General features: G+C 49.0%; 1 protein-coding gene across 6 annotated transcripts in view; it reads left to right on the forward strand.

Annotated features, from left to right (window-relative positions):
- The first annotated feature begins 417 nt into the window (after positions 1–417).
- DCTN1 (dynactin subunit 1) overlaps positions 418–13,466 on the forward strand; it is a 29,637-nt gene continuing 16,588 nt past the window's right edge. For 4 of the 6 annotated variants that reach the window (XM_033125541.1, XM_033125542.1, XM_033125546.1 and 1 more), the window contains exon 1: positions 11,534–11,833. In XM_033125541.1, coding sequence (XP_032981432.1) covers positions 11,801–11,833 — 33 coding nt within the window. In that variant the 5' untranslated portion in view covers positions 11,534–11,800. Of the gene's footprint in view, positions 563–8,484; positions 8,640–11,533; positions 11,834–13,466 lie in introns of those variants that run through there. The other 2 variants (XM_033125544.1, XM_033125543.1) reach the window with 2 other exon arrangements.

Raw genomic sequence — 13,466 nt, forward strand, 5'->3', positions numbered from 1 at the left:
ATGCCTGTATCTCCATATGATAGATAACATTGAGTAGCAGCAAAATTTAATTTTTTTTCCCTTCCAGCTAACTGACGAGATACGATTTATCACTATTGTTTTAATTAGTAGTTTAGCATTGAAAAGCTGAGCGACTCTCCGGGTGACCCATTTGCCCGCTACAAATGAGACCTCCAACCCCTCAGCGATGTCTCCTATCCGCCGGCAGGGGGCGGTGGCTACGACACGCCTCTCCGCTGTGGTCCTAATCCGCCTCCCAGGCACAGTGCGCACGCGCCTATTTCGCTCCAGGTGTCCATCTTTGTGCCTGATCGATGTCTCCTCGGCCGCGCTCAGCGCTCAGTTTTTAACCCCGGCTGGGTTTGGGGAAGAGTAGCGTGTTCCTTGGAGTCGGAGCACCTTTGGACCTTATGGGGCGACAGGGTCTGGGGCGGGCCTAGAGGAGTCGGGCGACGCGTCGGGCAGCCCACGCGGGTTGGGCGGGGCGGGGCGGGACTGGCAAGGTCTTGGGCGTCGGTCGCCGGTGGGGCCGGAGCCGGGCGCGGAGCCCCTGAGTCGACAGGTACGGAGGCGGCGACCCTGCCAACCGTCCCCTCCGCCGCCCCCTGCGTGTTCGCGAGGTTCCCGGCAGTGGACTGGGGGCTCGGCGCTGGCCTGGGGGCAGCATGGATCCCGGAGTGCGGGGCAGGGGATGGCCGGGGTGGGCCGCGGCGGGGGTGGGCGCCCGTCTGTGTCTGGGCGGGGCCGACCCTCCTGAGTTGTCAGTCTGGCGGTGTTTTCCCGGGATCAGTGTGATTGCTCCTCCGAATTCCTCCGGAACTGCAAGGGCCACCCTCCTTTCCTGGGCGCGTCCCAGGCACCCCTGAACCCATTCCGAGCCACAGGTTTCCTGTGGGCACTTGGTTGAGAAGTTTGTGTCAAACAAAATAACAATCCCCCTCTCCCGCCAAAAAAAAAAAAATCCCAAAAAACAAAATCCATAGAAGTCTCAAGCCTGGGGGCCTGGATATGGGTTTGGCGTGTCTGTCTCTCCCACTGTTGGGATCCGCCTTACTAGCAGGATGATCCTTGAGAGGTCCTCTTGCCTCCCTCCAGTCTTGAGGCAGAACCACAGTTAAATCACACAGGTGAGGAACTCCACTGTTTTTAAAGAGGCAGTGATTTAGAAACAGTACTCTCGTATTTTGCAGTGAGGAGAGCAGCAAGCCGGTATTAACCACCTACTAATCAAGTGTGCTTAAGGTACTGAGTGAAGGAGCTACAAGGTAGTTTGACATTCTTTACCTGGTGTACTGCCAAAGCCTGAGTTAATGGGAACGTTAAGAGATAATACAAATTTTAAAGGCATTTTGTGTTCAAATATGTTTAGAAACGTCATGGTCATAGTTTAGTCTACTACAGAATATTTCAGAGCCTTCAATACACTAAGGATACTACCAGGATATTATCAGGACTCTCCCACTGGAAGTATGGTATGGAGAGTTTCCTAGATTTGAACGAGAAATACTGTGTTTCTTGGGTGCTGCTTCTGCTTCACATCTGAAACAGTTTGGGAAATACAGTTCCAGGATTAGAAACTCAAGGTTTGGAAGGAATAGTGTAGGCTTTTCAAACTTGAATAGTACATAGACCTGGGGATCTTGTTAAAATACAGATACTGTTTGGTTGTACATTTCTAATAAGTTCCCAAGTAGTATTTATGCTGCTGGTCCGTGGACCACACTTGGAGTAGCAAGGGAATAGATTACCGGATTGAAAGTTAAGAGACCATGTTCTGCTTCCTGTTCTCCAGAACAAACTGCTGCCTTGAGTGACTTCACCTGTCTAGGCCTATAAAATAGGAGACTGGACTAGATCGCTAAGGCTCCTTTCATGTCTCAAGTGCTGTGATGATAGTCCAGTTTATTGGGCTTGCACATTTCTAACAGTGGGAAATTAACTGCAGATAAGTCATCCCCTTCCATCTTGGATAGTTTAATAAGGAAGTTTTTGTGCTGAAATACATCTCTGCAACTTCCATCCTGTGGTCCTAGGTTAGCTCTTGGAATCAAATAGAAAAAAAGTGTAATCTCTCTTTAAAAGGTGACCTTTAAAGTATTAGATGACAGCTGTTCCTACCAAGTTTTCGCCAAAAGAAATTGCCCTTAATTTTCCCATGATGTTGTTTCAAATTCCTTTCTTTTAAACTTACCCGTTCTGCTGGAGTGCAGTGGCGCTTTAGCTGGACTTTGCAGGATGGGTGGAGCTTGCAAGACTAGGGAAAGCATACTAAGCCGCTGACAGTAGTGCAGAGATGACAGTGCATGAGTCAGACCCAGGATTGTTTGGCTCAAGTAAGAAATGGTATGTTAGTGAAAGATTTGGGGCAGGTGAGTGTATGGGCAAAGCAATATTTTAGAGTTTATAGTTTTTTTTTACTGTGGTTGGAAAGGGGGAAGGAGCAGCAGGGAGCTAGATCTGCTTCACATTATTCGTAATAGAGAACTTAGATTGCTAATAATAGTAAAGTCTATATTTATGTATAACATTTTACAGATTACAGAACTTTTCATAGGCATGATCTCATTTGACTTAATAATCCTGTGAGGTAGGCAGAGCCGCTTTTACCCTGTTGTAGAGTGGAGGTTCCAAAGAGGGTAAATGATTTGCCTTAATTCTCAAAGCTATTAAGTGGCAGAGCAAAGTTACGACAGTGGTAATGGAGGATACAGAAAGGATGCTGGAGGCAATAGTACTAAGTTTGGCCTGACTGACATGAGGGTACGAAGGGGAAGAAGTCGTCACGGAGGAGTCAGAATGGTTGGGAGAATCATACCATGGACAACTGCCCCTGTAGGTTGTACTCTGCCAGCTTTATCATGGCTAGCGGCTGCCTGGTGATACAGTTTGGGAGGGATTGTAGTAGAGGATTCCCAGGTGGCTTGTCTTGTCTCCAGCTGCTGGGTGGTGCTGGGGGGATTGGGTTATCTGTCCCGTACCACGGGAAGTGAGAGCTGGGTCCTCAGTGTCTCCCAAGGAGGCAGGTGCTGAGCAATTGACTGATTCAAATGTATTTAGGGCTTGCCACCCTAGAGACTCTGAATTTGGCTTTATATCACTTTCCTTTTGAAGTTCAGGCTAGTAACAGTTGGCTGATGGACAAATTTGGTGTCTAGTCTGACCTCTGCAAGCTCCTATGAAGCCCCAGAGGGCTTCACCAAAGCAGAGACTGGACCTTTGTCAACCCCAAAGCTTCACGAAAGCTGTTTTCCCAGAAGATCTGCACTTTTCCTAGAGCCTAGAGGTGTCTCTGTGGTCCCTTTACCCTGGAAGCACATGAGATTGAAATTGAGTGTCATTACCAAATTCCGCAGGACCTGGGGCTGTCTCTGTATTTTCAGTTTCTTAGGCTCCTATCTGGAGAGGAAAGAGCTACATCTGCTGGTGTGTGTGTGTGTGTGTGTGTGGCTCCAGCACACATAACCGGTAATTTCCTCCACGGTGGTGATCTTGAAGGGCAGAGCTACTGTCTGGGAAAGCTGTCAGAACCAGCTTATATCCCTAGAGGCTAGCGTTGGTACAGGCTTCTAGTCCACATTGAGTGTCTTCTGTGTTCAGTGCTTAGGATGCTGAGATGATGTCCTCTCTGCTCTGGAGGAATTCATTATAGGATACGGGAGACAATATTTTAAATAAAATGAGATATTGTAACAGAGATGGGTTCAAAGTCTATGTGATGGCAGAGGAGGGAATAACTAGCACTACATGGAGACGTCAGGGGAATCCTCAGGAAAGAGGTGAACATCGAGCTGAGCCTTGAAGATGACGAGAGAGAGAGTGGCGCTGGTGACATTTGCAACATTTCAGAGGCATAAGGGGGAACATAAGTAAATTCAAGTGGGAGAACTTTGAGATCGAAGGAGAGGTGACGATGAGACTAGACTTACAACAAGGCCAGGGTTTTAATGGCCTGCAATGCTGTGCTGAGAAGATTCAATTTTGTGGGCATGGGCGCCACTGGAAGGTTTTAGGCAGGGAGGGGATGTGTTTTGGGAAGCTCACTGTGGAAATAGACTAAAAGGGGAGAATCTGGATCAGGGACCTCAGGAGACTCTTGTCATAACCTAGGCCTGGTCTGAGGCTGCACTAAGGATTAGCTCAGTGGGGGTGGGAGGAGGGGATGAATCAGACTAGAGCCAGAACTAACCTGACGTGGGACTGATTGGTTGTTGAGACCAAGAGAGAGGAGTTGCTGAGGACTCAGTTTTCTATTTTGGCTGGATGGTGGTGCCAGTAGTAAAGAGGGAATACAGAGGAGGAACATATTTGGGGGAGAAGGTAACGAGTGTGTTTTGGGTCATGTTGAACTTGGGGGTGTCTGTGGCACGTAGCATGCAGGTGGAAATGTGGGTCTGAGGTTCGGAAGTCTGCCTAGGGGTGGTAGGTGTAAGTGGTGGTTGGTCCGTGGGAATGGATGAGCCCAGCCATGCTTACAGAGGCTGAAGATGACGGAGTCGTGGAGGATTGGTGCACAGGGTGAGAGAGAGTGTTGTCCAGGAAGCTGGGAGAAGAAGAAGGAAGAGAAGCAGCAGCCTCACTCGCTACAGGGAGGTCAAGTAGGATGAGCTCGGAAAATGCACCTTGAGATTTGGCAGCTAGAAGGTTGTGGTCACCAGGGCTTTTACTTGATTAGCGTGAGAGGCTTATGGAATGGTAGGGACAGGAGCCAGGTGGGTTGAGGGGTGGACGGGAAGTGCGGGTGGGTGGGTGTAATCACCGTGAGTAGTTTGGCAGGGAAGGAAGGAAGGAAAGGAAAGGGAGGTAGCAGAGACTAGAGGCAGTTTTGCCTGGACTAGAAGAGTCGTGAGCCTGGGTTATCTGATGATGTATAAGCCAGTAGAGAGGGTGCAGTTGAAAGCACAGGAGAAAAGATCATTGTTAAATCAGGTCCTCGGAGGAGGTTGGAGGTGTTGGCCCTGAAAAGGAGGGTTGGGGGGGTGTCATCATTTCCTTTGAAGAGGGACGACAGAAGAAAGACTGAAGGAAGAAAGAGGCAATGATGGTTGCAGATACATCTGAATTTGCAGAGGAATTCTTATCTAATTGGCCCCATTTCTTTCTCAGCGAGGTTATCTGCTGAGGTGAGAGGATGCTGGTTTGGGCTCAGACAGGAATAGGGACTAGGAAGTGGTAAGGGAAGCTTGAAACAGCTGTCCAGAGGAAAGGGAGAGAGAGCAGACTTGAGACGTGCTCCAAGCGTACTGAATACCTTCTGACTTAAATTCTGCGCTGTAGCCTCTCCGTCTTCTTCATAATCGAGCCCTTCACACTAGGCATTCTTTTAATTTCTTTTCAGTCACTTTATTCTTTTAAACTTTTATTTATTTAAGTGTGTTTTTCCAGGACCCATCATCTCCAAGTCATGTAGTTGTTTCAATCTAGCTGTGGAGGGTGCAGCTCAACGTGGCCCATGTGGGGATCGAACTGGCAACCTTGTTAAGAGTACCACCAGTTGAGCTAACCGGCCACCCCTCTTTTCAGTCATTCTTAATGTGATTTTTACAACCCTGTTAGAAAGGTATTGTTGTTATCCCTTTTTACAGAAGAGGAAATTGAGGCACGGAGGATTACTGAGGCTTAGTAAGTACTACTTAGGTTTGATGAATCTCTTCTGCAGAAACGGCATTCCATCCCCTGAGGCCTCAGAAAAGGCAGAAATTTCATTCCAACTCCCAGTTTCTGGACCTCGAGGTGCCATAGTCTCGGGCTGCTATGGAGTGAGGCTTACCAGGCCAGTCTGCGGGCATGAGTGTGGCATGGGTGGGCAGGGCGGTGGGCTCAGTGTTGCTGCTGCCTTTTTACAGCCACGTAGGGACCCTGAAATCCTTGAGGGATTTCCTAGCATCCTGCTAGAAAGACAAGTGACTGATAGTGTGTGGTGCTGCAGGCTGAGTCCGTGTTACCTGAGACAGTGAACGAGAAAAGAGTTCTTGTCTCGGGGTGGGGATGAGGGAGAAGGTGAGGGGATTAGAAAGCAGTCGGTAACCACAAGATGGCCACGGGGATACGAAAGTCAGTTTGGGGAATGTAATCAATAATGTTGAAAAGATTTTGTAGGGTTTCCGATGGACACTTGTCTCATTAGGGAGACCACCTTAGGGATGATGTAGATGCCTGATCACTGCACTGTACACCTGAAGCTGAAGCTGAACAATAATGAATGTCAACCATAATCTTATATATGTATATGTATATGTATATGTATAGTTACAAGAAGTGGAGTACAGCATAAGGAATAGAGACAGTGGAAATGTAACGGCTGTGTGTGATGTCAGGGGGGGAGTAGATTGGGGGAGAGGGGTTATCACTTTGTAAGGGGTATAAATGATAAACGTCTAACTATTACATTGTTTTGTACACCTGAAACTAATTTAAAAAATTGGAATATTTCACAGAAAAAAAAAAAAAGATCTTGTCTCCATCAGCCAGAAAAAGAGACTCTTTTTCTGCCATTATGGGATGAGGCAGATCTACAACCTTATATAATAGCATAAATTATATAAACTATATAAATTATATAAACACTCACCTTTTGTGTTTTCCCATTGGTGTGATGGAATGTGTAAGTAAGGTGGACACCTGACTTGAGTGACAGGGGACAATGGTGGGATGGCACGGAGGGGAGAGAAAGGGACTTACCTTTTCCTGCGGCAGCCACTGGGCATCATTTCCGTGTCCTTCCTCTGTAGGTTGCCATGGATACGCCTTTGCGTGGTGACTTGAGGAGATTGATTTCCATTATGATCAGATAGATGATGACGTGGATTTAAAAAGAGAGAGGACAGAATGCTCGGCTTCTGGGGAGTGGCCAGGGAGCTGCCCAAAAGGCAGAGCCCAGCACAGCCCAGGTGGCTGTGGCTTTGTTGGCTGCTTTGATTTTTGCTGAAGTTGTGAAATGGTGCATCTCTCTCTCTAGAGCGCAGACTCAGGGTTCCCTGTCTGCAGGGTCCTAGTGCCAGGGACTTGGTGGTGGGTTCCTGGGAAGGGACCAGGAGGAACTTGGAACAGGCTGTGAAGTAGGACTCCTGCTAGCACGGGGAGGGTTGCGGTTTCTCAGTACAGGGCTGCGCTCAAGTGGCTGTTGCCTTCTGCAAAAGTTCTTTTATTGCGAATAAGCGAGGCGTGTTGTATAGCTTTCCTTGCTGGCTCTTGGAGGTCTGGGCCCTTTGGAGGTGGGCTGGGTATTCCTGGGGTAGAAGGGTACTTTGGGAGGGGGTGGAGCTGCATGCAGATTGGGAATGGGCTGCAGACCTTTCTGGGGATAACGAGGAGAGGTAAAGAAAAAGTCCATTTAGGGTCTCAGCCCTCTCTGTGTGAGATCATAAAGCAGATACAGGAGTAGGATCTAGGAACAAAATACTGTATGTATCTTCTTTCTTGAGTTCCTGTGTGTATCTGGAATCCAGCCTTCCAAGCTTCCAGCTCCCCAGCCTCTATTTCTCACTCAGTGATCCTCTCCTTTCCTGAGCGATTTCTGTCCACACTTCTCCCTTCCCTACTAGTGCTTTCAGAGATGTACAACTTTGCCCCAGTCTTAAGAGCTGGATCTTGCTCATTACCCCTGTGTTTCGTTTTATCTCTTTGCAACCAAACTAGTCTATGCTGGTGCCTAATGCAGTTCAGTTCAAGTGTGTGAACCCTGCTGTCAGCCTGCCTGGATTTCAAACCAGCTCCTCTCCCAGGGGGACCAGGGAAAGCAAACAGTTGGGTTAGTCCAGGGTCAAGTTTAGGTGAGGTGAGACAAGAGGAGGTCACGGGCTCAAATGGTGCTGGGGTGCCAGTCAGAGCGAGTAGACGTGGTCCAGGCTGGGTGCCAAAGAGGCTTTTCCTCCTTAATTCCCAACAATCTACCTGTTTTCCTGTCATATTCTGAAATGTTCTCCAAGACCATTAGTAACCTATTTATCAGACACAGAATTTTCTGTTCTCTCTTCCCATTTTCCTAGCTATTTTAGCAGTATTTAGTATCACTGGGGAGGAAAATGGATGAGAAATCCAGAGAGTATTTGTCTTCTCCCTGGCCGAGGGAGCATATGACTCAGAGTTGTCCTGAGACTGGGGGTGGGGCCCCGTGGTGCTGTGGAAGGGTCATGTACCTGTACAGCGGGTCACATGTGCCCCCTGCCGCTTTCTGGCCTTGAGACTCAGGAGAGTCGTTTTGACTTCTGAGACTCAGTTCCTTCACCTGTAGGAAGGAGATAATGGAATGTGTTTTGGACGCACGACAGGAGCATTTTGGAGTACACAGGTGCATTTGCCCCAGAGAAGAACCTAAGAACAGGACTGACTTTCTCTCTTCTGACATGTCAGTTTCCCTTCCCATTTCCCCCTTCCCCCCAGTTGTCACTGTTTTCAATCATTTTTTCGTTACTCATCCTTGAAAACTCCCTAATTTATTCATGTGTTTACTTATTCATGCGTTTCTCCATTCATCTATCCACTCAGGCAGCATTTGAGTTCCTGCTGTATGCGAGTCGTCATTGACGTACCTCAATAATGACGGAGCTGATGTGACACTTTGTTGAGCACATGTTCTGTGCCGGGCACTGCGCTACCTGCTTTACTTCAATTTTATTGAATCCTTACAACGTCCCTGTGAGGTGGGCATATTTCCTCCCTTTTTCTCAGATGAGGTAATTGGGCTCTGAAAGTTAAGTATCTTGACCATAGTCATATAGGTGAGGCAATGGGAGGACCAAAGCTGTACCAGGTCTGTCTCCAGAGCCCACGCAAGCCTGCTGCCTCTTTCCCCGTGTCTGACCGGATCTATCATCGGGTCTTCCCAGGGCTCTTTGGTGCTGTCTCTGAATCGGCCCCTTTCCTCTTCTCTCTCCTGAGGCTCGTTCAGAACCCCCTCACCCCTTGCTCATTCCTGCAGCAGTCCCCTTGCTGTTATCCCCATCTTTTACCGAGTTGCGCCTGACTCCACTCCGTCCGTTCTGCCACCGGTTTGATCTTCCTAAAGTAGTTTCCATTATGCTAGTCTCCTGTTCAGGAAGAGACTGGAGTCCTGTTACTGGATCAAGTCCATCTACCTCTACCTGGTGGTGAACTCCCTGACTATCCGTACTTACCTTCCAGTACATATAAATATCCATGTGTTTATTTAGTCAATAAACATTTGACGCCATGAACTAAGGGTGATGGGATCATAAAGAGGAAAAGTTCTCTTTATGGGCTCTGCTTTAAAAGGCTTATAGTTGAATAGAACTCATCTTGATTCCTTCACTTAGTCCAGCTAGTCTTCTTTGATATTCCCTAGTTAATCAAAATTGTTTCTGTCTCTATTCATACTGGGTTCACAATTTATAGTGTTTGTAGGACTTTCCTCTCCACGTATACAAAAAAACAACCTATAATTCAAGGTCTAGTCAGGTGCCCTTTTTCTTTCTAGTTCACCTTTCTCTTGTGTGTAACGCTTATAATATTTATTGTCTAGATATTTTAAGACATGTATCATCTGTTATCATATCAGGTGATTTTTTGCACTTCTACAGCTTCTGCACTTTTTACAAAGCACTTTGATGTGCTTTATCTTACTCAAGCCTCACGACATTAATGTAGATATAGGAGAAGAAACATCCTCTACAAACTTAGGTAACTACTGTGTTTCCCTGAAAATAAGACCTAGCTGAACAATCAGTTTTAATGTGTCTTTTGGAGCAAAAATTAATATAAGACCTGATCTTATTTTACTATAAGACCGGGTATATAATATAATAATATCATATAATACCACGTCTTATATTAATATTTGCCCCAGAAGACGCATCAGATCAGAGCTGATTGTCCGGCTAGGTCTTATTTTCGGGGAAACACGGTACATACACCTGTGTGGCTAGTGAGTTGTGAGGTTGTTAGATCTCCGAAGGCGGTGTGGTCTAGAGGAAGAGCATGGCCTTGGGACCCTGGAGGTGTGTGATAACAGTGAGGATGGTAGAATGGCCAGAGGGTTCCAGTTCAAGCTTTGGTTCCAGTGTTGAGTCCACCTCTCACCTTCCGTGTAACTTCAGAGAAGTTGTCCAGTTTTCTAAGCCTGACTTTCCTTGTCTGCATTGTATCTGGCCTGCCTCTCTGTGGTGTTACTGTGAGTCCCAAATGGGCTGATCACAACTTTGTTGTTAGCTAACTTTCGTTGAATACTTATTACCTACCAGGCACTGTCTTAAATGTTCTCCGTGGCTTATCTTAGCTAATCCTCACAGCAGCTCTCTGAGTTGTAGCTACCAAGTCGTGAAGCCAGGAATTGGACGTAAGTGGCGTGAGTCGAAAACCAAGGTGCTCTGTAAAGTGTGCTGAACATGTGAAGTCCAGGCAGCAAGGACCTGCATGGCCCTGCCCACCTGTGTACTGTGATTAGGGAAGGGAGGGGGCAGCATGGAGATTTTGCAGGGGAGGAGAGAAATGGTTTCCCCGGTGGTTTGGCCAGGATTGAAGATGTGGAGAGGTGTTTGGGGGCCTGAGATCTGGCTGTTGGTCACCAGGATACTCTTAGGCTGTCTGGCCTGCCTTAGAAAAAGGGGGGGCGTGGAGGCAGACCCTGCTTGGCCAGTGGGGCCCAGTCCGGACAAGGCAGGTATCCCTAGGCCCAGGGTGTCTAGATCCACACCACACTTAGTAGATGGGTCAGACCTCAGGCCAACCTGTTGGCGACTTAGGGGTTGTGACCCTGCTCTGTTGGTTCCTGGTCCATGTTAGATGGGAAAATGAATGAAGTGGTATCGTTACATAGCCATCTGGAGACCTTTTGCTAGAATGTACAATCTTATTATATTAAACATTTTTCATTATAAAAGTAATACGTGGTTATTAAAGACATTCTGTGAAACAGAAATATAGACAGTAAACCATAGTATCAGGTGATCGAGGGGAACTGGGCCTTGTGCTTTTGGCCATGGCCCTTATGAATCCAGTTGAACCTGATAATCTTGGTGTTCAGAGGCTGACCATTTGTGACATCCAGAAGGGAGAAAGTGACTGTGGCAGCCGTTGCCAGCGTGGGGTATTGCTTTGCTGTGTGTGTGAAGTTGCCTCTGGTACTGCCCTTCCTTTGCTGGACAGTGGACAGGACCTGGCCCCTCTGGCCCTCTGTGCGATTGAAATCCAGACCCTAATATCGTGATTTTGGACCCCGAGTCCAGAGTTTAGAAAGGGAAGGGAGAACACTAGAAAGGGGGATGGGAGACCCTTATTTTGGCTGTGTGGGGGCCCTAGGCAGCTGATGGTTTTGAAGTGTCACTTGATGCTTTCATACTTGCTGAGGCCTCACATCGTGGGGGGGCAGGGCATGATTGAGGGGGCGCACACTAGGAGGGCCCGTCAGGGCTGTACTCCCAGCCCTAGGCCAGTCTGCTCTAGGGCTGAGGGCTGAGGGTCTATGGCTGGGCCTCGCCCCGTCGTCCTCACCCTGCTCTCTGGCCCAGGTGAAGCAGGGGGGCACTAGGACCCAGAGGCCAGCACTGTTCCTGACAAGTCTAGAGCAGCACTAGCGCAGAGTGAGTCTCATCAGTTGGCAAGCAGGATTCGGTGTCTCTGGGTTCAGGAATCCTCGGGCAGCTGAGGGGACTTGCTCCTCAGTCCCCATCTCGGACCCTACCCCTGCCACAGCAGGTCCATGGACTGGGGAAGGCCGTGCCTGATGGCTTCTGTGTCTGTCCATGACGGCCTGGAGTCCTGACCCTCCTGGCTAGGTTTCTGCCTTTTCTCTCTGTCTTTGGCCAGCCGGGGAGGGGGTAGAGGCCGTAGCGGCCAGGTGAGCAACATGGCCCAGAGCAAGAGGCACGTGTATAGCCGGGTAAGTGGCCCTGAGCTGGGGTGGCCCTGGGAGGGCTGCTGGAGAAGGCCTGGGTGCCTGTGGACATTGCCGTGGGGGCTGGGGAGGCCGGCGGGGCTGGGCTGAGGCCCCTCGCAGCCCTGATGGTGTGAGGCTGCACAGGCTCCCTCGCCCAGAGGTGGGCCCTCAGTGGGCACTCGTGAGGCCCGACCTCGGACTCGGATTGGACCTCAGGCCAGAGGGTCCTGAGGGGCTAGACTATCTTGGGGACTCCGAATGGGGTCGGTAGGTTGGAATGGCTTTTATAGTGAAGTCTTTCTTTGGAGCTGCTTTGTCGTTTGTCACTTGCTTTCTCTCTCTCCTAGCTACGACTGAATCTGCACCCACTGTTGTGTCCACCTGGGTCTGAGAGGCTTCTTAGGGTTGGGAGGTTGGGGGGAGTCTCTGAGTGTGGGGCCAGCCCTGATGTCACTGTTCGTTCCTTTTATTGATAGGTCTAGGAGAGGTACCCTACATAGCCCAGGTAGGATTGGGGTCCGGGAGCCCCTGGGAGCGCCTCACCTTCCTCACCTTCCTGGATGAGCTCCTTGGGGAAGGGAATTGGGGAGTGACAGGCTGTGGCAGGGTTCCCTTCTGAAGCCAAGTGGGGCTATTGGAAGGGAGCCCCGTGGAGTCCTTAGGACTATGGTGTCACTTCTTCTCACCTCATTCACTTGTTTGCTCTAAGGCCCCTGGTTCATGGAGCTGCTATTGCTAAAAATGGCTTAGGTGTGATTTTCTTCTAAACCATGGACCTATTTGGGACCTAATTTCATGTTGTGTCCTGTCATCATGGGGATGTCAGAAGCTGAGAGCTTACCAAGGACAATGTTTAGTCTCTTCCTTTGCCCTGTCCATCCTTGGGATGAGAAGCCATCCATTTGGAGCACTGGGCAGAGTCTGGGGCCAGAGCGCAGGACAGATCTGAGGTATCTGGTTTATGGGGCCTTTGTTTTACTTTTTGTAGCAACGTAGTAGGGGGGAAGGATCTCTAGAGCTTGGGGTAGGGAGTTGATAGGAAGAAGGGAGTTAAATTGTTGAAGGGGCTGCAGCGAGGCGGTGGGTGTGTGGATGGGCTGGGGCAGTCAGGTCTACAAGGAGTGCTGGTGACTTGAAGGCCGGAAGGAGGTACAGTTGTGTGTCTCTGGAAGAGACAGGCCTGAGAGAACCATCTGGACACAGGGAAGACAGGCGACAGGGGACGGGAGCGGGGTTCTGTGAACCAGTTACTATTTCCCCGTGGACACCCGAGTCGCCTGTCTCCCCACTCAGGCTCCTGAGTCAGGGCACCGGATTGTGGGGAGCCTGGTCTAAACTGAGTTATTTGCTTGAGCTTCATTCCCCTCCTTGGGGGACAGTGCTCCTGAGAAAGCAGGCATGTGTTGACATTCACAGATCTATCAATGAATTCTGATCTGTTATAAAATTTAAATATAAACTCTGAAAAATTCTGGCTGATTCCGGAGGAGTTTGGAGAAGTCTTAGAAGAACATGTCACTGACGTTTTTCAGAAGGGAATTTGGGGGCCCACTTCACCTTGCGAATGGGATTCAGGGAAGTGCCTTCTGGTCCTTTCTCAGTCCAGGACCCTGACTGGGGCCTTTCTAATGCATTA

Source organism: Rhinolophus ferrumequinum, chromosome 13 (assembly GCF_004115265.2).
Source record: "Rhinolophus ferrumequinum isolate MPI-CBG mRhiFer1 chromosome 13, mRhiFer1_v1.p, whole genome shotgun sequence".
NCBI lineage: Eukaryota > Metazoa > Chordata > Mammalia > Chiroptera > Rhinolophidae > Rhinolophus > Rhinolophus ferrumequinum.